Source organism: Megascapheus bottae, chromosome 3 (genome assembly GCF_031878675.1).
Source record: "Megascapheus bottae isolate mThoBot1 chromosome 3, mThoBot2.hap1, whole genome shotgun sequence".
NCBI lineage: Eukaryota > Metazoa > Chordata > Mammalia > Rodentia > Geomyidae > Megascapheus > Megascapheus bottae.
Genome location: NC_143511.1, coordinates 67,765,715 through 67,791,732, shown reverse-complemented (window position 1 = coordinate 67,791,732; position 26,018 = coordinate 67,765,715). Strand labels below are relative to the sequence as shown.

General features: G+C 38.1%; 1 protein-coding gene across 7 annotated transcripts in view; it reads right to left on the bottom strand.

The window, feature by feature from the left end:
• The window catches only part of Fktn (fukutin), a 62,842-nt gene that overhangs the window by 12,015 nt on the left and 24,809 nt on the right, over nt 1–26,018 (bottom strand). For 5 of the 7 annotated variants that reach the window (XM_090330382.1, XM_090330379.1, XM_090330381.1 and 2 more), the window contains exon 10: nt 15,638–15,735. In XM_090330382.1, the coding sequence (XP_090186508.1) occupies nt 15,638–15,735 (98 nt within the window). Of the gene's footprint in view, nt 1–15,047; nt 15,736–26,018 lie in introns of those variants that run through there. The other 2 variants (XM_090330383.1, XM_090330380.1) reach the window with 1 other exon arrangement.

Here is a 26,018-nt window from a genome sequence, read left to right as displayed (position 1 = left end):
TAACCTAATATCTGCAGTAAACATTCCCTTTCGGTTCTTCTTTCCATCTCTCTGTTCTTCATGTACTCTGAAAAGAGAATCACTGCCTCATGATGTCTGTATTTTTCAACCAGCCTTATATAGTTCTGACAGAGTACATATTAAATTTTAAACCAAGAACACCTAGAAACTGAGAAGTGATACACTTTCTCTATAACAAATTAAAGTTGAGAAAAGAACAGTGACAACTATATAGCAAGAGCAGCCATGTGTTATGCTAAATGACACAACTAAAATCAGATCTGTGCAAGTGGACAACTATTCAGAGAAAGGGCATGGGTTATACAGAAAAGGACACGGCTGTGATGGACATACTGGATTCAGGATGTACTTTGATTTCTCCAACCCTTCTTTAAAAAACAATTTTGATGTATCATTCCCCTAACAGTGACCCTTTCAAAGGGATGGACTAGCTCCTAACCCAGCCTCTCAGTATGGAGCTTTCTGGGGTTGGGTCCAGCAGGGGAATAGGTTGAAGTATGAATTTACATAATCCGATTAATGGGGATTAGGTTTGGGCAGCTAAATGCCTCTATGTGCTTGAGCTAAAGCCCTTACTATTCATGACTCTCACTGCCCCTAGAGAAGCTGCACCTGCAGAGCTGGTGGGAGGGAGTTGGAGGTTGGGGAGGGAAGGGCAGGCCACTCACTAGGGGAGCCTGGGTGCTGTCAGGCTCCTGGTCTGGCTGCTTTAATTGATCTGTCTGGATTAGTTTGTGAATACTGGCCCTCTAGGGTTCTATGGAGGGGCATGCCAGCATCAAGAAAGACCAAACCTGGGGATTTTAGGAGGGTTGTCCGCCAACCAGGTGGGCTGGGTGTGGGTCAAGGTCATTTGTCTGGAGGTTATGTAAGCACGAGCCTTTTTCAGTCCTAAAACTCCTTTTATCACCCTTCCTTATCTTAATCCTTCTCAGTCACCAAGTCTGTGTACTGAGTCCCTAATGCATCCATACAGCTTTCCATTTATCCAGTTATCTGTACAGCCCTTCTTTCACCTATTCTGCATATATTCATCAATATAGTTATCATGTGAATTAGCTGGTTTTGCTAGTACTTCCTTCAGGTTATTGCTTTTTTCATATGCTCTGTTTCTTCTTAAGCCAATTTTTGTACTGATGTATTTTGGCATTTTAGATTGGTTTTGTTTTGAGGCAGTGGTCTTACTAGCCCAGGCTACCCCTGCACTCTCAACCATTCTGCTTCAGTCACTACTTGCTTGAATTACAGATGTATGCCAGAATGGCCACTTACTAAGAATTTCTAAAGTTTGGCATTTTGTTTTGTCTTAGAAAGTGCTTAAAAATTCCTTATTGTATTTTTTGATAAATATTTGCTATCAATTTCTAGTCATTGCAGTGTGATGAAAGATGCACGTGGTATTCTTTCTGCTTTGGGATTTTCATTGAGATGCTCTTTTTGGTAAAATCATATATCCACCTTTTCTAAAATACTAGGTACTAGGAATATCACCTGTTTGAAAGGTAAAATGTTTTAAAATATCTATATTTCCAGGTGATTTGGGTTATTTATTTGTTTTATTTTTTTTATTGCCAAACCTGGGCTTGAGGTCAGGGCCTGAGCACTGTCCTTGGACTTTCTCAAGACTAGAGCTCTACCATTTGAGCCACAGCACCATTTCTGGCTTTTTTCAGTGTATATGGTACCGAGTAATCGAACCTGGGTATTCATGCATGCTAGGCAAGCACTGTACCACTAGGCCAAACTCCCAGCCCAATTTGGGTTATTTATTTATTAGAAGGAGCTGGGTGCAAGTGCCCTACTACTGTACATCTGTTAATTATCATTTTTGATGTCTCTTGATTCCCCTTGATTTTTATATAATTTACAATCCTTGTTTTAAAATTTGTATTCTCCAAATTAAAACGTGAGTTCTGGGGTCTTTGTGACTCTTGGTCATATGAAACTTTCTCAGCAAGTTTAAATTCTTTTTACTCTCCCCATTACATATATAAAATGTTTCAGAAGACATTTACTGAAGAAAGATCTATTTATTGTCTCCAGGCAGCCTCCAGCTAGCCTGTTGGCACTGATTTTGACCTCATCAGGTAGTGGTATTGTTTTGATCCCGTCTCATATAAAACAATAAAAATAAATGCTTCCTGATTGGGAGATGTAAGATATTAACTGCCAAATGGAAGGTGAGTCAGAGAATTCTGACTCAGCTTTGCAGACAGAGGAACTGTTGTTTGTTCTCTACTTTGATAGCAGCTGTCATCTTAGGCAAATTACTTGACTTCTCATAGCTAAACACTGGAAATAATATAAACTTCATGGTTTATTGTGAGCTAATGTATAAGAAATGTACACAAAATGCTAAAAATACTAAAAAAAAAAGTGTTTGGAATGGACTATCAAATAGTTATGTGATAAATGCTCACCTTTATTAAGCCAGAAAAATGCTATCCAAAAGCTAGATAGTAGCTCTAAAAGGATGCCTCTAATTTCCTGCAAAAGGGCATGATGAATTGTTCTCTTTCATTTGTGCAGTCCAGTATCCTGGCTCCTACCTATCCCTTTGAGTTCTTTGTGTCATATGCTGTTAAGAAGCATTTTTTTTTCTTTCTAATATTTAAAGCAAATAGATCCTAGGATCAGATGAAGGAGATGTCAGAAAGGAAAAGGAAGTTACTTTTGAATATCAGACCTTTTTCATACAATTAACTCCACTCTCCAATACTCAGGATCAGACTCCTTATCAACTATCTCACATTTGCACCCAGGCACACATATTTCATTGCTATGACATTTGCTGTTGAGGCCAGATGGGTATTTCCATCCAGATCAAATGTTGACCATCAAAGCATAAAGCAGGACACATAAACCGCTCAAGTGTGTGTGTATTTCTTGCCATAGTTACCAACTAGAGGGACATACAATCCTGGGTGTGCCCAGCTGCTGACCTCTCAAGACTAAGCTGACTTGTCCTTGACTCTGTTGGCCAAAACCTGTGATTGTTCCTATTTTAGGGCAATAAACCCAAGGACAGTGAGAAAGCAAGGCAGATGTTGCTTGGGCAGGACCAGGTACCAAGAGAAAAGAAAGGGATGGGTGTGGCCACTTTCTCCTCTTTATTCTCAGGTCTTTGTTTAAGGAACATGACTCATTGCTGAATCCTAGATGAGAAATCAGATGGCTCTGTGGGCAGCAGATAAGAGTGAAGCTTACTGGCAGAAAGAAAATTTATTGAATGCTCCCCATAAAGTCAATAGGGCCAGGCTTATCAGCTGTCTTCATTCCCCACAGTAGCCTCCTGGGGACCAGCCTTGAAAATAAAGGCCACAGCTCTAGGGGCAAAGACTGGAGGTAGGGCACAGGTCTGGTGGGGGTAAGTGTTGTTCTGCCACCCTCGGCTGTACTTCAGGCAGGTGGGGGTGGGAAAGGAATGAGGAATCTGCCTGGATCAGGCTATCTAAAGCTCTTAGCTTCCCAGATTAACAAATCCCACACCAAGTCCCTTCCTCAGGGGATGAAGGACATACTTCCTTATCCTTCAAATCCAGCAAATAATCCCAGATAGATCTTTAGAAAAACTGGAGGGTGTTACTTTAAATCCAGCCAGTAAAAAAACCTGAAGAGAGAAATCTTTGATTCCCCCCCACCGTTCTCACCTTTGCTTTTTATAATGCCAGTTATTTCTGCACTATCCAAGAGTACATCCATCTTTCTAGCAAGTAATGGTTTCACTTCTTTGCAAATTGTCTGAAATAAATAGGTTAACAGCTGGGCATTCAGATCCTTTCTGAGCTCCAAACTAGCTGAAGAAGGTTGATTTAACAAGAGATAGCCTGTACTGGCCTCCTGTCCACCCAACTGTCCCTATGGTCTCTGTTAGACCTTCTGTGTTGGCCTACCACCCCATTAGCTGCAATATTAGCTTGGGCTCTCTGATCAAGGCAAGAGAATCTCTGACTAGTGAACAGTTACAGTAACAACACAATGAACTTGTCCTATCTGATGCCCAGAAAGCCAGTGAGGCCCCAGCCTTTTTGTGGAGTACAAGGAAAGATAGAGGAAATGAGGTCAGTAATGAACACAAACTTTCCTCCTGGTACAACTAGAGCAACTCTGGTATATCAGGTGAACAGATATTCAAGAAATGACTGAATTACAACTGAAAATCCAAGCCTCCACTGGGCTCATTTCCTTGACTTCTGCTCTTTCCAGTCTCCTCAGTTAAACCTCTGTGGCACTTCAATGTAGACATTCTATCCTATCATCTGCAACTGAAGCTCATCTCTTCCACAGCTCACCTTGACTGCAGTGTGGTACTCTGGACTAGCATGGACCCTTGGTACTCCTGTCTAATCATGTTCTCGAATTCTAAAATTTGCTTCTGCATCTTCCCCATAGAGACAGAACATCACCATGACTTGCTTTCTTGATTTAAGTAATCTCAAGTACTGTCTTGGCTTTCAAAGTCTGTCCCAATTCCATGAAACCCTTTGGACAAGATCCACCCTTCTCCTATTATACTTCTTCTTCGTAGCACTGATTTTTCTTTTTTAATTAATATCTATTAGTTGTACTGGGAGATTCATGTTAACAAAGTATATTTATAAACAATGATGTTTTCTAGGTCATCTATTTCTGTAAGAATGACCTAATTTATTTATTTATTTCTTTCTTTCTTTCTTTCTTTCTTTCTTTCTTTCTTTCTTTCTTTTTTTTTGGCCAGTCCTGGGCCTTGAACTCGCTCTTGGGCTTTCTCAAGGCTAGCACTCTACTACTTGAGCCACAGCACCACTTCCAGCTCTCTTCTATGTATGTGGCATGGTGTAATCGAACCCCGGTCTTCTGCATGCTAGGCAAGTACTCTACCACTAGGCCAAACTCCCAGCCCTCACTGTTATTTTTTAATAGATGAGTAATATGATGTTGTATATGTATGCTACATTTACCCTTTTATCATTTGTAAGGCATCTGAGCTATTTCCATAACTTGGCAATTGCAAACTGTAGTACTGATTTTGATCTCTACTTTCTAGATAACCAACAAAGTGCACCTTATTTACTTTGACCTATAGACTTGGGTACTTTCTGTCTTGGACTCCCAGTTTGTGGTTGGTATTGATGGGATATTCTCAGGACTAAGTTTACTCTAGTCATCATGTATTGGGTCCGATGCTCACCTGGCAGAGCATCTCTGATCTCTGGGGATTCCCGAGTATCTAGTCCTAAACAAGATTTTTTTTTCTGCTATTATTCTTGGCTGTGCAGAGCCCATAAAGTCTGTTTGGCTAGCAACCAGTTAAGATCACTAGGTTTGCAACCCTGTAGCAGGCCATACCTGCTTAGCATAGTGTGTTGCAACTCAGAAGTAGACAATGCCTACCAGCGTTGCAGTTCTACTGCCAGTACCACTTGCTTCTTCAGGTTTGTGTCTCTAAACAATAGAGTCTAGGACAGTGGGAAAAACCTCACTCAGGAGTATCTAGTCTGTGAAGTATCTGCTGTCACCACTGCTATCTACTTTGTGTTTGCTCAGCCAGTTGTCCATCCTGTGTTCTTCAGGTAGCACTCTTGAGTCCCTTATCTGTCCATGTGGCTCTGAGCAGTGCTCTGATTGGCTGTTCCTATTTTAATTAGATGTTCCAGAAGGCAACACTTTAGTGGGTGGTCCCACAATATTTTGATTGGATGTTAATTCCTAATCAGGCCCCTTCTGCTACACTCTCCTTATGGTCTTGGGAAGGTTATTAAAACTAGAAGAAAAAAAAACACTAGAATGGGTTAGGGAGTAATAGAGACAAGAAATTTTGAAACCATGTCCTATTTTTTTGTATCTGGATTCTACTAGCTAAGCCAGGATTCTGTCCTGGGGACCTGTGACCTAGATTTTCCCTTTAATGGTTACTTGAATTCTTCCAAATCCTGGCTCTAGCCTTGAAGGGGCTTTGTGAACGTTCAGTGTCACAGAATAGAAATCAAGTCCAATGGCATCATATCTTGCTTTCAATTTTACCCAAATTCCATAGATATCTATTTGGTATACCCATAGTCTGCTCCTTGTAGATCTTATACACTATCAAGAATCTTTAACCTCATTGTTTTCTTCAGGTAAGGTTTCCTTCCTTTCCTCTCTTTATTCAAAATTTTTGTTTTCTAAGTCCCAAGATTCAAGTGAACCTTGTTGCCTTGGTCCTGCCTCCTTTCCTGGCTGTTGTTGCTGCTGCTGCTGCTGTTAGTCATGGGGTATGAACTTAGGGCCCGAGCACTTGTCCCTGAGTTTTCTGGCTTGAGGCTAGCACTCTACCACTTTAAGTCACAGTTCCACTTTCAGTTTTCTGGTGATTATTGGAGATAAGAGTCACTCCAACTTTCTCACGCAACCTGGCTTCAAATGAAAGTAGCTAGGATTACGGATTACAGGCATGAATCACCATCGCCTGGGTCCTGAAATTTTTTTTATTTTTTTATTTTTTGCCATTCCTGGGCTTAAGCTCAGGCCTGAGCATTTCCCTTGGACTTTCTCAAGGCTAGAGCTCTACCACTTGAGCCTCAGCATCATTTTCAGCTTTTTTCTATGTATGTGGTATCAAGGAATCGAACCCAGGTCTTTGTGCATGCTAGGCAAGCATGCTACCACTAGGCCAAACTCCCAGCCTGGTTCCTGAAATTTTAAATAGCCTTCTCCGCTCTATCTGAGGCTTTTAGTACCTGTGCCTAGGCCTGGTCTTTGTGGCTGTTTATGGTTTTGACCCCAATATCTTCTCTCCAAAGGGCAAGCCTGTGCCCATAAGCAAAGGCCCCAGCTTGCTGCCAATCCTCCACGCATCACTGTTCAGAAGTATCAACTTACTGAAAAATTACTACATGGATTATGTGGAAACTGCAAGTTGACTGAACGCTAGCCAGCATTTACTGAGAGTATACTAAGTACCAATCAGCATGTGAGATACTGGAGGTTTCCTATAATGATTTTGAAACTGAAGTATTAATTTTAGGCCCATTAATTGAACAAAAAATGTCAAGATCACGAAATTAGAAAAATGATGGATTCTGGATTTGAGTGTACAGCTCCAAACTCCTTACCCAGTTATTGGTTGAGATGGAGTGTTTGGGGCATGCCCAGGTTAATCTCAAACATGATTCCCCAACCACTATCTCCCAAGTAGCTAGGATTACAGCTGAGAGCTACTGGCATCCCGCTCTTACATTTCTTTCATCAACATTTTCAGTGTGTCAGTTTTGTATTCATTTTCTTCAGTGTGGCTATATTATCATTTCAGTTTTTAAAGCTACGGTTAGACTACATAAATGTAACTGATTTTGGAATGTTTAGAGTGTGATCTTGATCTTTTAAAAATTAGTCTTCTTGGCATTATTTATGGAGATATCTCTCTCTATATATAGTCACATTTCTTTCTTCCAAATCTGTATTTCATTCATTTCATTTTCTTGCCTTACTTAACTTCAAATATTAAGTTGAATAAAACTAGTGAAAGCAGAGATTCTTGCTTTGTTCTTAATCTTAGAGAAAAATTCAGTCACTTATCCTTAGATGATTTTTATCAAGTTAATAAATGCTTGATTATAGATGTTTTATATTAAGAGAATGTCATTTCCTTATATTTTTAACTGGCAGTCTTTCATCCATTCTTTCTTTTTTTTGCCAGTTCTGGGGATTGAACTCAGGGCCTAAGCACCGTCCTTGGGCTTTCCTCAAGGCCAGTGCTCTACCACTTGAGCCATAGCACCACTTCTGGCTTTTCTATGTATATGGTACTGAGGAAGTGAACCCGAATTTTTGTGCATGTTAGGAAAGCACTCTCCCACTAGGCCAAACTCTCAGCCCTCTTCCATTCTTTCTTTTTGTTAGAAATGGGTGTTAGACAATGGAATTCTATGCTGCTGTCAGAAAAAAACGACATCGCCCCATTTGTTAGGAAATGGAAAGTCTTAGAAAAAATCATATTAAGTGAAGTAAGCCAGACTCAAAGGAACTTAGGCTCAATGGTTTCCCTCATTTGTCATAATCAGTAGAAACCTTGGGCTCTACTAGCAGAGATCTGCAATAGAGTAAAACCTTAATACATAAGGCCATATAGTATGAAGCTAATTGAAAAGACCTCCAGGATATTGAAACAAAAGCCATATAATGAATGATTGTTGTCCTTAATGTACTATGTTATCTCTCATCTCTTTTGCTGTCCCTTGGTTATCTCATATTGTTACAGTATCTCACTTTGTTATCTGATATATTGGATTTATTTGTATTTGGTTATTTGAAATTGGATAGGGAAGGGGGGAAAACCAAGATGGGGGGGGTGGAGGGGAGGGTAATGGGGACCAAGACATGTGAAAGGGTATCAATATATGTGAATTAATTCACCTTCTACCTGGCAAATATCATGTAACCCTTTTATTAATTACAATAAAAATATATAAAAAAGAAATGGATGTTAGATTTTTTTTTGTCAAACTGTTCTTCTGTGTATATGATCTCATATATATTTTTTTCATGATTTTCTTCTTTAGTTTATTGATATGGTCTATTGCACTGGTTGATTTTCAGTATAAACTAGCAAAGGATATCTGGAATATATACCACTGGTTATGGTGCATAATTCCTCTTCAGGTTTATATATAGTAAAATTTTTTTTTGTCAGTTGTGGGACTGAAACTCAGGGCCTGGGTGCTATCCCTGAGCCTCTTTGTGTTCAAGGCTAGCACTCTACCACTGAGTCACAGGGCTACTTCTGCTTTTGAGTGGTTTACTGGAGGTAAGAGTCTCAAGGGGACTTTTCTGCCCCAGCTGGCTTCAAACCTTTATCCCCAGATCTCAGCCTCTTGAACAGCTAGGATTACAGGTGTGAGCCACTAGTGTCCAGCCCAAACTAGGATTTTTTTTTTTATAATTCCATGTACTGTGGTATTTTCACTCTACCACAATTCTGACTTTAGCTCAACTACTATAAAAGACCTTCCTAATCTGGCAAATATAATGTAACCCTTCTATTAATTACAATTAAAAAAATTTTTAAAGGCCTTCCTTTATTATATTATGATTTTCCATGGTGGGCATGTTGTATGGCTCCATGTGCTAATACTAAAAAACCTAAATTTTCATGTTTTAGGTGTCTTCCTGATGGTCTCCAGCTGACAGGCTTTATTATCACTGAGCATTTTTTGCTTTCCAAGTATCTATGCAGACCTGTAGGAGCCCTAGACTTAAATTCTAGAAATACAGTACTGGGGTAAAATGACTATTTTAAAGATTGTGAATGTCAGTGGCTGTTACTTGTACTTCAAGTTTAGAAATAAACACAAAATATCTCAAGAGATCAGAAAAAATTTATTATATGACCCCAAGGTGGATAATATACTAAAATTTTTGGTTAAAGTAATATTTTCAGCAGTACCATAAACTATCTGTATCTGAAGACAAACTCAAAATACTAAACTGGTAAGCATACACTGAAATTCATTCATGTTTAAATTATTACTTTTTCTTGAAAATGTATGTATATATGTATGCATACATATAAGTTTTATAGTCATAACGCAGAAGGGATACACAAAGATCTACTTATGATTTACATATTACAAACACATGAGCTATTCTCCAAGCTCTGAAGAAATCATCAGAAGGCTATAAAATTTTATAATTTTTTAAAGGTGCATGAGCCAGGACCACACTTTATACAATAAGACATACTACTTACTTATTTTCCTTTTATCCCCTGTCAACCTCTCTGCGAGAGTTATATACCTAAATGTATAGAAGCTTGGCTGACAAATGGCTGGCTCAGGAATTACAGAGGTATGGAATTTTACACTAGAAGTCCTGAGGGTACAGAAACAGATCTCTCATTAGAAAATTTATAGCTGTATACATTTAGCACTGGTTGTGAACAAAGAACATCAACACTGGATTGGTCTGTTTGACTTATAAACTGCAATTAGTAAGTCAGTCTAATGTGCAGTAGCTTAAAACAGCATCATGTTTCCTGCTGATTTTTTCCTAGCTGAAGATAGCAACACACATTTGTAGACAAAGAAAAGAAAACTAATGATTCCAAATTCCTTTTTCCTCTAATAATGATACTGTACAGTGAGAACACAGCTCTAAGAAAAGCTACAATATGAAAAACAAGTCCAGGTCAAAGCAGATACCCATTAGAAAAGTAAACAGCTTACAACCAAGGAATGAAGTGGGGTATGAGAAAATGTTAGGACCACTTGTCCAACAAAATGAAAACAAAGGCTGTATTTAGGGAAGGCAATGTAGTAGTATATCTCTGAATTCATAAACTACATAATCTGACCTCATAGTATTTTGATAAAAAAATGTTTCCCCTTAAGTAAATTCAGTCATACAATTTGAGTAAGGCAGTATACCATAACCAACAATTTCTGTAATTCCATTTGAATAATAAGTAGAAAAGAAAGATGAAACTAGAAAATGGCATATTTAATGAGAACCTAGTTAATGAAGCATCACTATCCCAATTCACTCCTGTAGAAATTGAGGCTGAGAGGCACCCCTGTAAATCCTATACAATGAAACTGGGATTCAAACCCAGGTTTTACTCGAAAGCTTATGTTTTTTTATGCCAACATATCTTCTGCAAATGACATTTTAAAGCGGAATTCGATTCTTAATGGTCCTAATGACAGAGGAAGACAAGGATGGAATAGAGATAGTGACTGGGGCATTCATTTTTTTGTTTGTTTTTGTAGGTCATCAGTCTTGAACTCTGGGCCTGGGAGCTGTCCCTGTGCTCTTCAAATCAAGGCTAGTGCTCTACCACTTGAGTCATAGCCCCACTTCCACTTTTCTGGTGGCTAATTGGACATTTTTGTGTGTGGACTGCCTTTGAACCAGGATCCTCAGATCTCAGTCTCCTGAGTAGCTAGGATTACCAGCATGAGCCACCAGCACCCAGCCCTTCTATTTCTTTCTCTTGCCCTTTATTTTCCCTTTTCCCTCCTTTTTTTTCATGTTCTTTCTTTTCTTTCCCTTTCTCTTTTCTTCTCCTTGCTACCTTTTCCCCCCTTTAAAACAATTGTTTTGACTTGTCAGTAACTGAATTTTTTTTTCTTTTGGTATTAAAGTTTGAACTCAGAGTCTTAATATCAAATTTTTGTATGCCTTAGAGCTATTGCAACATATGATTATGTGTTAGAACAGTACTGTAGGCTGCCCACAGCATCTGCCTGTATTAATCATTTTGTATGACGTTTGAATGTTGTTACGAATCTCCAAAGTGCCCTACACAGATAAAAAAGGTTACCCTTCCCTATATGTGGTATTTTCTCTGACAATGTTTTTCAGAGGTGAGGATTTCCTCTAGGGATTTATTACACTTAACAACTGCTCTTTTTCTATTGGACAAAACTCAGAGAAACTTAGAAAAATTTGAAGCTTTAGGCTTGTGATACTAGATAAAGATTTTTAGGCAGAAGTGTGGGTGTGTACTCCCAATTGTTGTCCAGATTTGGGTCTGGTACCCAATCTATACCCTGCTTACTTTTGCAGTATTCTACCTATGCTATTTGCCACTTCGAGCTTTGCTGCAATGTAAGAACAGAAAGAATGATTTGGAGATAAAAGATTGAAAGTGAACACAATCTGTTAAGGATATCACTATAAACAATTAAAAGCAGCTCAAATAGCTGAAACTAGATCCTTCCAAGAGATAAAAATCCTGAAAACTGTACTCCAGTACTATTACTATTATTGTCTTTGGCAAATTTACATCACCACTACTACCAGGTAGAGATCTTTCAGGAAGGAAAGGGCTTGAGGCAGAATGAGACTCATGGAAACTGTTTTCAAAGGGGAAGGGAGTCTGTAGAAATGGGGAGTTCACTGAAGCACTGGAAAGCTCTTGTCTAGTTCCTCAACAGGGTCAAAGGTGCTGTGCTGGGCTGGGAGTGAAGCCTAGCAGCAGAGTGCTTGCCTAGCAGGCATGAAGCCCTAGGTTCGATTCCTTGGTACCACATACAAATAAAAAGCTAGAAGTGATGCTGTGGCTCAAATGGTGGAGTGCTAGCAGTGAGAAAGCCCCAGGACATTGCTCAGGCCCTGAGTTCAAGCCCCAGCACTGGGGAAAAAAATATAGATGCTGTGCTATATTGTAAGTAAGAAAAGACTCACTGGACACTAAGTCATGGCATTCAAGGTTTTAGCTTCAGCTGATCTTACTGGAAATATTTATTAGCTATTATGTACGAGGGTTAAAATGAAGGAGAGGGTAACACTTCAAAAAGAAATGTACTCGTGATATTACTGTATGTAACTGTAACCCCTCTGTATATCACATTTACAATAAATTTTAAATAAAAAAGTGAGTAAATGATGCAAGCTGGGCGTGGTGGCTCACGCCTGTAATCCTAGCAACCCAGGAGGCTGAGATCTGAGGATCAAGGTTCAAAGCCAGCCCAGGCATATCTCCAATTAACCTCCAACTAACACAAAGTGGGGCTGTGGCTCAAGGGTAGAGCGGCAGCCTTAAGCTGAAGAGCTCAGGGACAGTACCCAGGCCAATTCAGGCCCCGTGACCCACACACAAAAAAAATTAAATAAATAAATAAATAAATGATGCACTGAAGCCTCTCCTACCTTTAAGATTCAAGAATGGGATGATCCCGTTAACTTCTTTAGGAGGCGAATGCTGGAAGATAGTCTGCCACCTAGTGGTCAGATTTTAGGACTTGTAGCTAAGGAACAGAAAGACGCTATTCTCCTTGTTCAGTTTATTTTTGGAAGGAATGCCTTTAGGTTACCTTTTCCAGGAGTTGCAGCAGAAAGAAGGAAAAATGCTCTGTGTGCAGAGAAAACCTGAGTGGCTACCTGGTTGTCAATTGAGAAGATCTTGCTGTTGAAGATCTCTCTGAAGATATTCATGGGTGCCTAACCAGCAAAGTTTAATATAAAAGGTCTTCAGATAAATCAGAAAACTGGCCAGATTTGGAAAATGCTCGTTGGAATACTTTGGTGAGGAAAGAAAAGTAACATAATAAGGTATTGGGGTTGTACACACCTAAGCCAACCTCTCTGCATACTCAGTGAAGTTTAAATGTTAGGAAGCAGAGGAATAAATATGGCTGATCACTCTGAAGGCCAGGACTAGTCTTCACATTCTCAGGAAAGACTTTTAATTTCCCCCAGTTCCAGTGGAACCCAATAACAGAAGTATGATAAAACAGAAGGAAAACAAAAAAGGTATTTTAGCAGCTGGTGATTCATGGAGGAGAGTTTGGAATCTTTGCCACTCCCAAAAATTGTATTCCAAGGAAAGACATTTGAGAAGTAACTTGATCAAGGGTAGGCAGGTCAGATTTCCTGGCAAACAGTAGGAGTCCCATTTTGAAATGGGCAGAAATATAAAGTATATCTATTTCTAGGTGCTGAGGACAAGCCAATGGTCTACTCCAAGTAGAGTGGATTTTATCTAAGAATACTGTTATATTGTTTTGGTGAATAAAAAAAATGAAATAGGGATTAGCTATTTAAATTTGAGATTATATTCTACCTGCTTATTTTCTAGTAAAGAAAAAGATGATTTTGAATGATTTGATTTGGTGATAACTCTGCTAATAATATATAACGGTCCCTAAAAACATGGCTATTATTTATGAAGAGAAATACTTCAACACTTAAAGAGGTTGGTGATAGTAGGTTATTTTCTTTCAGCTTATGTTGGGAAATTCTGTCAACTCATTGCCTCAGATGTTCTGGGAAAAACTGGACTCTCTAGTTTTGGAGGAAGATTTGCAAGCTGTCTCAGAAAACAGTCCTAAGAAGTAAAGATAACTTTCTCAGAAAAAGACAGCAGTACTTACTAGAACTGAATGTCCCATATCTCTCACATAGAATACATATTATTTAAATGACTTATGAAGAAATAGAGAAGGCAGAGCCATCTCAGCCCATTTAAGAATGGACATCGAGGAAGAAAAGGAAACTGAAGGAAGCGGGGTGCTGGTGGTTCATGTCGGTAATCCTAGCTACTCAGAAGGCTAAGATCTGAAGATTGCAATTCAAAGTCAGTCTGGACAGAGAAGTCTATGAGAATCTTATCTCCAACTAACCACCAAAAAGCTTGAAGGGGAGTGATGGCTAACGTGGTAGTACACTAGTTTTGAGCACAAAAGCTCAGGAACAGCTTCATACCATGAGTTCAAGTCTCACGATCAGCACAAGGAGGAAAGAAAGAATGACAGAGAGAATATAAATGAAGGACTCCAAAGTGGGTGGTCTATGATAAAGTCCAAAGTCTTGCCTCACCATATTCAGCAGACTAGACAAGGAGACATGAAGACAGCTTTAAACACACTGATGCAGGGTGGAGAACCACTGTCAGATTCACCATTTACCTTCCATTGTGGAGATGTTAAGTAGTACTGGGAGAAAATGAACAGTTAGGCTTTTAAATTAATATAGAGGCCAGTCAACTATATTTTCAAAATTAGAAATATTTCTACTAGTATTTTAGTGTCAACATTAAAATCAGGAGTACACGGATCATAAATTCAAATGACAGAAAATGTCCATGAATCACTCATATTTTTACCTAAGAGTGGGTAAGGATAATAGGTTTGGTGAAATCACAACTCTTTTAAATCATTTTGGGTGCGATGGTCTTGCTTGAATGATTTGTCAACAATTGTTGTTTAGGGGTCAGTAAAAACATTCTCACAATGGTTGAAAACCTAAGCATCACATAAGCATCATTTTTCTTCATCATTTTACTTCAAACATGAAAAAAGTAAATTTTCTTATCTTGACAAGGTATGAAATATGTTCTCACTTTTTTTTTAATAGAATAAGGAATAATCAATTCCACACCAGATTGCTTACACACTGAATCTGCTACCATCTTCTCTTGATGTTACCTAAAGTCTGATTACTATAGAATATTTACTGAGATTCCACAATTTTTTTTTTTTTTTTGCCAGTCACAAGGCTTGAACTCAGGGCCTTGGGCTTTCTCAAGGCTAGCGCTCTACCACTTGAGTCACAGCACCAGTTCTGGCTTTTTCTATGTACATGGTACCAAGAAATCAAACCGAGGTCTTCATACATGGTAGGCAAGCACTCTTACCACAAGGCCAAACTCCTGGCCCTCCACAATTAGAACATACCAGCTTAAACACTGAGGACAGGTAGAAATTGATTATTCTTTTTATCTAGTATATTCTTCCTTAGCTTTGCTCAGTGACTTTTCTTCTAAAATGTAAACATACATTTTCTTCAAAGAAAATTGGTGTTTTCCAAAGGAACAGGAGAGAAATCATTTGCCAGTTCACCTCTGCTTCTCTACTGTAACCTAGCATTTCATGTACCATCTAGAGATCCTTAAAAAATGCTGAACAATAGAATTAAAACAGATGGCTCAGGACTTAGGTCTCTTCTCTGTCTTTGAACTTGCCATTTTCCCCCTTTGGCTTCCACTTAAGTGTGATAAAAGACATGATCTTTAAGACGTTATCCTAGTATATCATAGTATATCAATATAACTGGATAACTTCATCCCACTCAGAAATAGGCCAGATTCCATTGGGCTGCACATTAGGGGGCGAGCTCTTCCAGTCCCATGTCTTTACAGGAATCTTCCAGGTCTTACCATAGTTGGCTTCAATGTATTCAATGGTTTCACAGGGCACATGGACCTTCATGTCTGCAAACTCAGTCCAACAGAGTGTAAACTTGGGAAACAGATACCTGTAGCAAAACAAAGGCAATGTGGGGAAAAGATTAGGTTATGACAATGGAAGGTCTAACTAAGAAACCCAGTGGCTAAGGCATTCTTGGCTGAGGGTCAGCCCTTTCCCACTAAACATCTACCAAAGAGTGGACACCTGCACTTGGAATTGTCCAGCATTCGTTTCCTCCACCAATGTTAACACCACCTCAGTTCTCTTCCCTTTTTCCCATTCCATATGACTGAAGAGGAGCTAGCCCTAGATCCAAGCTTCTAAAAACCAACAAACCAATCAACCAACAAATACCTAGGCTTGATTAATAAGTTTTAGTGGTTAGTTCAGAGACGATAACATGTTCAAATTATGCAAATCAATCAGCTCTGGGTTTTCTGTTGGAAGAAAAGTTGCCAAAACGTAGTCACAACAAGACAGAGAAATTTGTCACTTCCTTTTCTTGAACAACCTGGGTGGGTTTCCCAAGAAGGAAAAATCAGTTGCATCCTCAAACATCTATTTCAGTTCATATCTAACAAGATCCTACCTGTAGTCAAATACTAAAAACATATACAAACTAGCCTAAGGAGTACTAGTTACAATGGATTTAGTATATCCATTGTAGAAGTACATTGATTAGCACTAACTTTCAAGAGTTAAAACTAAAATGTATTTTAGTCAAGAAAATAAGACATAAAGGGAAGCTAAAATTAGTAGGAACATTTGATTTGGGGTTATATATAGCTCTGTATTCTGTGCTAGTATCTTCAGAGAAACTTTTCTTGACTTCAAATATGGGGAGAAATTTCAGTAATCAACCCTGAAGTGGTAATAACAGAGATCACAGGAATGTAAAATATTAGAGGATTAAAGAGAGAATGGTATCTAACTGGAACATTCTCCACAGAAAGATCAGTTCTTATATTCTACTTTAGAATCATGTTTTACCACCAAGTGAACATAATGCCATACATGAAAATGAGAAGCTGAACAAATTCTAAAGAAAGCAACGAGTGCCTGCCACAAAAACCAATGGGAACAGGCAGTTAATGGACAATTCCAGCTGGCTTCTGTGAAAAGATGGCCACAGTAAATCTCATAGCTGAGAAAGAAATAAGACACAGTTTAGGCGCACCACCTGCGGATCCCAAATTTACTCTGCACACTCATATTCATAGAATTGCTTAGTTTGTCATCAGACATACCATTCATCATCAACCTCCACCCTTCTCAATCTAATGCTGGTCAGCAAAATGTCCACCTGTCCAAGTCAATCAGGTTGACACACTGCAATTGAACTGAGGCTAAAAAAATTGTCTATCCTGAACTACAGGCCAAGAAACTCCTCTCTTTAAGCATTAGCCATTATAATCTTATCAAAAAGCTGAAACAGAAAAATGAGCAAACCTAGGATGAACAGGATACAAGGGAATACAAGGTAGAAGAGATTTTCTAAAAGAAATGTTTTGAACAGTGTAGGATTTACAAGCAAAACTAAAATATTCTAAATACACATACACACACACACACGCACACACACAAAGTGAAAACAATTCAAAGACAAATTCAAAAGTTATTTTCATTTCTTGAACAGCAATATGTCTAAAGTTTCTGTGATTTTCTTTTCTCCAATTATTTTTTAATCCTCTTTAGCACAGAGAATATCCTCACTTCCTAAGAGAAAGAGAAAGATAAACAAACCATAAAAAGTAAAAACGGATTGTAAAATAGGAATGTGGTGAGGAAGAGAACAGGGGAATAACAGAAGCACATTCCATGTATCATGTCCAGGTTACTAGTAAACAATGACTAGACTAAAATACACTGTAGGTCTGCAATGTTACCCTGGGTTTTAAAGCTATAATTAAGTTTGGCATAGAAGTATATACTGTAAAGCCCTAGAACAAATTTAAATTTAGACTGGCAACCCTAAATCAGAATATAAGAAATCTTACCATTAGAAAAAAATTCTTTCATGTATTTCTATACCACTTTTTTCTTACTCATTTTACTTTTGACTAAAATAGTAGAATGTATGAACATAATTACTAAATGAAGAAGGCTTTCCAGCATCTGAGAAGAAAGTATTTATTATTACTGATTACCTAGGCTAAGAGAGATAAGGAGCTCCTTCATTAAACCTGAATAGGACCTTTTAAAATTTAAGTTGGCAATAAACTCACAGTAAAATAGCAGGGCCATTTTATCTTCACAAGAATTTCTGCAGAACACCACACATAGTTTATTCCCACTAGCAATCTTTTTTTTAATCACTGAGGGTTTTTTATTACTTTTCATATATGTTTATTGTAATTAATAGAAGGGTTACATTATATTCATCAGATAGAAGGTACATTACTTTACAAATATTGATACCCTTTCTTATGTCCAGTTTCCCATTTCCCTCCCCCCCACCACCTCACAACTTCATTTTCCCCCTTCCCTCTCCTATTTCAAATAACCAATTAAACATATATAAAATATATCAGATAACAAGGTGAAATATTGTAACAATATGAGATAACCAAGGGACAGCAAAAGAGATGAAAGGTAATATAGTACATCAAGGACAACAATCACATATTATATGGCTTTTGTTTCTATATCCTGGAAGTCCTTAGTCATACTATATGGCCTTATGTATCTAGATTTTGTTCTATTATGAATCTCTGCTAGGAAAGCCCAAGGTTCCTACTGATTATGACAAATGAGGGAAACCATTAAGCCTATATTCCTTTGAGTCTGGCTTACTTCACTTAATATGATTTTTTCTAAGTCTTTCCATTTCCTAACAAATGGGGTGATATCGTTCTTTCTGACAGCAGCATAGAATTCCATTGTGTATAAATACCATATCTTGTTGATCCACATATCAACTGAAGGGCATCTGGGTTGGTTCCATATCTTTGCCTTGGTAAATAGTGCTGCAATGAACATCGTTGTGTTAGTGGATTTAGTATGCCCTTGTTTCTGGACGGTTGGGTAAATGTCAAGTAGTGAAATTGCTGGGTCATAGGGGAGCTCTATGTTTAGTCTTTTGAGGAACTGCCATACTATTTTCCATAGTGGTTGGACAAGTTTGCACTCCCACCAACAGTGTAGTAGTGATCCCTCCCACTAGCAATCTTGTTTCTTCTTCTAACTTCTGTCTTTTCTTCCATTATCCAAGTGCTGATCAGTATAGCATATGTTTAATAGAAGCAGGAGCTAGTACACCTTCCTTTGTTTTTTTTCCTCCTGATTTTAATGGGAAGATTTCTAAAATGTCCTCATTAAATTAGAATGCTCACTCTAGAATTTTATTATATTCCCATTATAAGGGTAAAGAAATTCCAGATCCCCTTTAATATACATTTGCTTACAAGGCCTTTTTATTTCTTTTGGCTGATTATAAAATAAATCAAAAGTTTTTAATAATCATGTAGTTTTTTCTTTAATGTTTTATTACTTTATTAGAGCTATTCTAATACATGTACACTACAAAATCCAACTGTGTGTTCAGTGAGACTCATTTCTTCAATTTTCTAGTACATTTAGTTTTGCTTATGCTCTTAAAGAGAACTGTTTATGTTTCGTGTGTGTGTGTGTGTGTGTGTGTGTGTGTGTGTGTGTGTGTGTGTTTCTGTAGTTTGAATGCAGTGCCTTCCTTTATCTAGTTTAGGCAGGTGCTATAATGCTAAGCCTCTGACTCTTTTCTATGTATTTTTGTATGTGTGTCTGTATGTATGCATGCACGCACATGCCTTGAACTTAGGGCCTGGGGACTGTCCCTGAGCTTTTTCTGTTCAAGGCCAGCACTACCACTTGAGCCACAGTGTCACTTCCAGATTTTCTGTTTATGTAGTTCTAAGGAATCAAATCCAGGGCTTCATGCATGCTAGGCAAACACTCCACCACTAAGCTACATTCGTAGCTTTGCTTTTTGCACAAGGCTAGCACTCTACTACTCATTCTACTACTTGAGCCACTACTCCACTTACTATTATTTCTTTTTTTTGGTAGTTAATTGGAGATGACATCCTAGGATCTCTGCTGGACAACAAACTCATCTCCAATTAACCAACAAAAAGCTGCAACTGGAACATGACGAGCAAAAAAGGAGTGTGAAGCCTTGAGTACAAGACTAATATCCAAAAGAACTACCATTTGGGGCCAGAAATGTGACCTAGAGGTAGAGTGTTTGCCTAGCATGCATGAAACCCTGGGTTCGATTCCATTCCTCAGTACCACATACACAGAAAAAGCCAGAAGTGGTGCTCTGGCTCAGTGCTTAGGCCCTGAGTTCAAGCCCGCCCCAGGACTGACAAAAAAAAAAAAAAGAACTACCATTTGAAATAGCTGGCTTTGTATTATTTTGTAATTTATATACTATATAATAAATGTTTATTATTTGATAATTGGTTGGGTATTCCATTAATTTCTTATCTTGGCTTTTTCTCCCATTTTCCTTACAGCAACTGCACTTATCTTTAATAATCTTTAGGTGAATGCTCAATTTTCAATATGTAATTTTTCATACTTTTAAGGCCACATATTTATTTGAACCATTTTAGCTATATCCTGAAAATTTTAAAATCAGTACTCATGTTATCTTTTATTTTTTGCCAGTCCTGGGGCTTGCACTCAGAGCATGGGCATTGTCCTTGAGCTTTTCTCAAACTAGCACTCTACCACTTGAGTCACAGCACCACTTCCAGCTTTTTTTTGTGTGTTATGTGGTATCAAGGAATCGAACCCAGGGCTTCATGTATGCTAGGCAAGCACTCTACCATTAGGCCATGCTCCTGGCCTACCCATATTATCTTAAGTCCTAACATTTTATAATTCCTAATAGAATACCCCTTTCAATTCATTGAATATTAAAGAGGGTATTTTAAATTTCAGAGAATAAGGGGGTATTTAGGGATAAAGAACATGGCTCAAGTGGCAGAGCCTTTGCCTAGCATGCAAGAAGCTCTATGTTCAAACCCTAGTATAGCAGAAAAAGCAAAAATGTCTTTTAATTGTTAATTTCTAACTTATTTTCATGTGTTCATAGAATGCCATCTGTTGACATATAGTTCTTTTCTCCCTTTGACATCTGTTGACATATAGTTTTTTTCTCCCTTTAACTCATTTATGTGGAGAATTACACTTACATACATATATACATTCACACAGAAAATTTGGATTTACATTAATGCTTTAAATTTTACTACAATTACCTTTATGATGTAGAATATAATAATTTATGAGCACAGGCTGAATACATATCTAAGATCTTTATGATTCTATTCTCTGTTCTTTTCCTTACAAATATGTATGTGTATCACATATATACATATATAAGTATATACAGAAGAGGGAGAAGAGGAGAAGAGGGATGGAAAAGATGTTTCATAAAGCAAACTTCTATCTACTTAACTGCATTTTCCCACTGATTTCCACGTTACATAGAGTGATCACATTTACCTACAGATAGGATGAACACTGCTATTCTACCCCCACAGGATCTCTGCCTCAATGACAGCTGACATCTGTGCCACAGGAGAACCAAGAAATTTACATCCTCTTCTTCTTTCAAGTTTTTTTTTTGCCGGTCCTGAGGACTGAACTCAGGGCCAGGGCTCTGTCTCTGAGCCTCTCTGTGTTCAAGGCTAGCACTCTACCACTTGAACCACAGATCCATTTCTGGCTTTTTCTGAGACTTTCCTGCCCAGATTGGCTTCAAACTGTTATCCTCAGATCTCAGCCTCCTGAATAGCTGGTGGCATGAGCCACCAGCACCAGACTGAAATTGATATCTTCTTTTAGATTTCAAATTGAAATCTAAAAGAATAGACATAATTTAATACCTGAATGTACAAATAAAACTACATCAAATAAACATAAATATTCATGCACTCTTCCTATCAGACTAATTTCACTTAGTATGTTAGTGATTCATTCCTCTTCTTTTTTCAGTATAATCTATTGTTTAGATACATCATAATTTGTATATCTAGTCGCAAGAAGATGAGCATTAGAGATGTTTTTATTTTTTGGCTAGTATGAATAAAACTGTATGCAAGTCTTTTATTGCAAATATATTTTCATCATGGGATATTACCTAACATAATTATGTTGGAAGAACAAAATGTATATTTTTTTTACTTTCCATAAGTAAAAGATTTGCTATTTATTCATTCTGAAGGAATTTTGCCTTTAAAAACAAAGCTTCAGTCGGTGCTGGTGGCTTGTGCCTCTAATCCTAGAGATGTGGGTGGCTGACATCCTTAGGATCACAATTTGAAGCCAGCCCAGGCAGAAAAAAGCCCACGAGTTCCAGGCAACCCCTTTTTAATGAGGTGTTGGACTTGGCGGGAGAACACCTGTTATCTTAACTACCAAGAAGACTAACATAGATGGGTCAAATAAGATCCTATCTGAAAAATAATCAGCAAAAATCACAGCTGGAGGAATAGCTCAGTAAAGAGAACCTGTTTAGGAAATACGGTCCTAAGTTCAACTTCTAGTACTCTCCTCCCCCGCAAAAGCAAGGCTTACTATATAAGGAACTGTTTTCTTTTTTTTCCATATATTTTTCATTGTAATTAATAGAAGGGTTACATTATATTCACCAGATAGAGGTGCATTACTTCATAAATATTGATACCCTTTCTCATGTTTTGGTTCCCATTTCCTTCCCCTCACCCCCACCCCTCATCTTCTTTTCCTCACTTCCCTATCCTATTTCAAATAAACAAATAAACATATAGGCAATATATCAGATAACAAGGTAAAATACTGTAATAATATGTGATAGCCAAGGGATAGCAAAAGAGATGAGAGATAACATAGTACATTAAGGACAACAATCACTCATTATATGGCTTTTGTTTCTATATCTTAGAGGTCCTTTCATTTAGCGTCATATTATATGGCCTTATGTATCTAGGTTTTGTTCTATTGTAAATCTCTGCTAGGAGAGCCCAAGGTTTCTGATTATGATTATGTTCCTTTGAGTCTGGCTTACTTCACTTAATATGATTTTTTCTAAGTCTTTCCATTTCCTTACAAATGGGGCGATATCATTTTTTCTGACAGCAGCATAGAATTCCATTGTATATAAATACAACATCTTGTTGATCCATTCATCAACTGAGGGGCATCTGGGTTGGTAAGGAACTGTTTCTTTAGTTTATTTTATAAATGATACCATGTAACATGTATTCAAAGTTCTTTCTTCAACCCTTCAATTATACACCTGCTACTTACTATGGTTTGGAAGTATAATTAAGGAGACCTAAGACATAATCTATATGTCGTAAAATATGAATGCATAAATAGAGCAGGAAATGAGACATCATTTAGAAAAGTCAATGTTTTCAATACACTCATTTAAAGAAATTATTCAAATTTGCCTTTTTAGTTTCACAGCTGTAAGTACTAAAGAGACAAATACGTTTCTGTAGAGTTATGACTACAGGAGCACAGTACCAACCTACAATGTTGAGAGAGTCCATAAGAGTTCTGCAAACTCTTTACTTCTTGGGAAACAATGATTAAAAATAACTAGTGATTTAATTTTATGGCTTTAATTTTCAAAAGGTGCTACAAGTGGATCAAGGCATTAACCTGGTGTCACTATCACCCTTACTAAACAATGCAGACTACTTAAGAGAGCCTGATTTAGTTTCAAGAAAGCATCAAGGTTCACTCAGGCCAGCAGACATGCCAAATCTGATTTTTATCTATCACTCAGCAAGGACAAGTTGGTCAAGATATTCCAATAAAGCATAAAAGAAGTTAAAAAAATCATGGAGATCGAGAGGATGAGACTATTTCCAAATAAAAGTAACTAAGAAGTAATTCCGGAGAGAAGGAAATTTAATGCCCTTGATCCTTAAAACTGAGACATGCAATGATGGACAATAATCTGGTATTACTAGCAATATTCTTAAAGTCTTAAACTAAAATCAAATTTCAAAATCCAGGGTGTCCAAATGCAACTGGACTGCATATTAGACCAGAAAAAGGACAACAGTGGATTAACTAGGTGAATCCAAATAAAATCTAGAGTTTAAATCTAGAGTGTCAATCAATAAAGTTTCTAGAAGGTAATGTGGAGAGTATCACAATCCCAAGATAAAAAGAACAGCAAAAGTAGTAATTATAGCAAGAGAAGGAGTGGCTTAAGTAGTAGAGCACTGTCCTTGAAAAAAATATTGATACACTTAGCCACATTTAAAGGGAGAATTTTCAAAGAACAATTTACCATTGAAAAAATAGATAGAAAAAAAAAGACAAAGTGGGAAAACATTTTCATTACATAGAAGCCGCAAATCATAAGAAAATGATTGACAACTCAGGAAAAAATTCAACAGTTTGCCAGGAGTTTGGCCTGGTGGTAGAGTGCTCGCTTAGCATACACGAAGACCCAGGTTTAATTCCTTGGCACCACATATATAGAAAAAAATGGATGTGGTGCTATGGCTCAAGTGCTAGAGTTCTAGCGTTGAAAAAGCCCAAGGACAGAGGCCTTGAGTTCAAGTCCCAGGACTGGCAGAGATAGAAAGCAAGAGAGAGAGGGAGAGAGAGGGAGAGAGAGGGAGAGAGAGCGAGAGCAAGAGAGAGCGAGGGAGAGAGAGCGAGGGAGAGAGAGCGAGAAAGAGCGAGAGAGAGAGAGAGAGAGAGAGAGCGAGAGAGAGAGAGAGAGAGAGAGAGAGAGAGCGAGAGAGAGAGAGAGAGAGAGAGAGAGAGAGAGAAGGGAAGGGAGGGGAGGGGAGGGGGAAAGAGATTATCTGAATAGTCAGTAGAAAAATAAAGCAGTGACCTCTCCCATTAAGTCATTAGGAGTGTAGAAAATAAAACCACATACCCACCAAAATGGTTAAAATCATAGGTCTGACAATATCAATTGATGGTAAGAATGTGAGGCAATAGAGGGCCCGGGAGTTTGGCCTAGCGGTTAAAGTGCTTGCCTAGCATGCACAAGGACCCGGGTTCGATTCCTCGGTATCCCACATACACAACCAAGCCAGAAGTGGCAGAGACGAGACACAACCAAGCCGGAAGTGCCAGAGACGAGACTGCAACAAGCGACAGAGAGCGAAAGCAAGCAAGCAGAGCCCAACCGAGTGCGGAGCGTGCGGGAGCGAGCCGAGCCAGAGCCAGTGAGGCCGGAGCGAGCGGGGCCGGAGCGAGCGGGGCCAGAAAGAGAAGGGGGCCAAAAAAAAAAAAAAAAAGAATGTGAGGCAATAGAACATCCTATAATATATTAAGTCAGTACAGTCAACTTCGGAAAACTAGTTAGAATCAAGATATTGAAGTTAAAAAAAGTACATCTAATATTGTATGGCCAAATAATTCTACAATTTATACATCTAACAGAAACTATTGCTATCATCTAAATTATCCTCCTTGAAATTCATGTGCTGAAAGTCAATTGCATTAAGAGATGAGGCCTTTGCAAGATGATCAGGCCATGAGTGAAGAGCCTCATGAGTGAATGGTCTTAGTGCACTATACAAGGGCCTGAGGGAGTTTGATGGCTTTTTCTACTATGTACAAACTGGAAGAATACCCTCACCAGACCCTTATCATGTTGGCACCTTGATTTTGGACTTTCCAGCCTTCAGGACTATGAGAAACAAATGTCTATAGTTTATAAGCCACTCTGTTTCTACTGTTTTGTTATTTAATATAGCAGCTTGAATGGATAAAGACAAACATGCTGCTCATAGCACTAGAAGACATGTACAGAACCTTTCACTATAGCATCATGTATAATAGCCCCAAACTGAAAACAGTCAAAAAAGTGCTAATGAGCACCAGGAGTTTGGCCTAGTGGTTGAGTGCTAGCCTAGCATACAGGATGACTCGGGTTCAACTCTTCAGTACCACATATATAGAATAAGCCAGACGTGGTACTGTGGCTCAAGTGGTAGAGCTATAGCCTTGAGAAAGCACAAGGACAGTGTTTAGGCCCTGAGTTCAAGCTCCAGAATTGGCAAAAAAAAAAAAAATCAGTGCCAATGACAAGTGAACCTGATAAATATTTATGGTATGGCTGTACAGCAAAATGACCAAACAACTATAACATAAATAATAAACATATGGATTCTCAGAAACATCATGTTATGTGGGTAAAAAAAGCACAAGCACAGTTCCATTTATATAAAATGGTATAACTAAATTGCAATATTAGAAATCAGGACAGTTTTGCTACTTTATAGGAGAAGCTTTGATTCTAAGGGCAAAAAATGCAGACATTTGGGTTATGGCAAGTCTATTTTTAAATGGTTTGCTGATTATATGTTTAATCATTGACAATTCTCTAATTCTTAA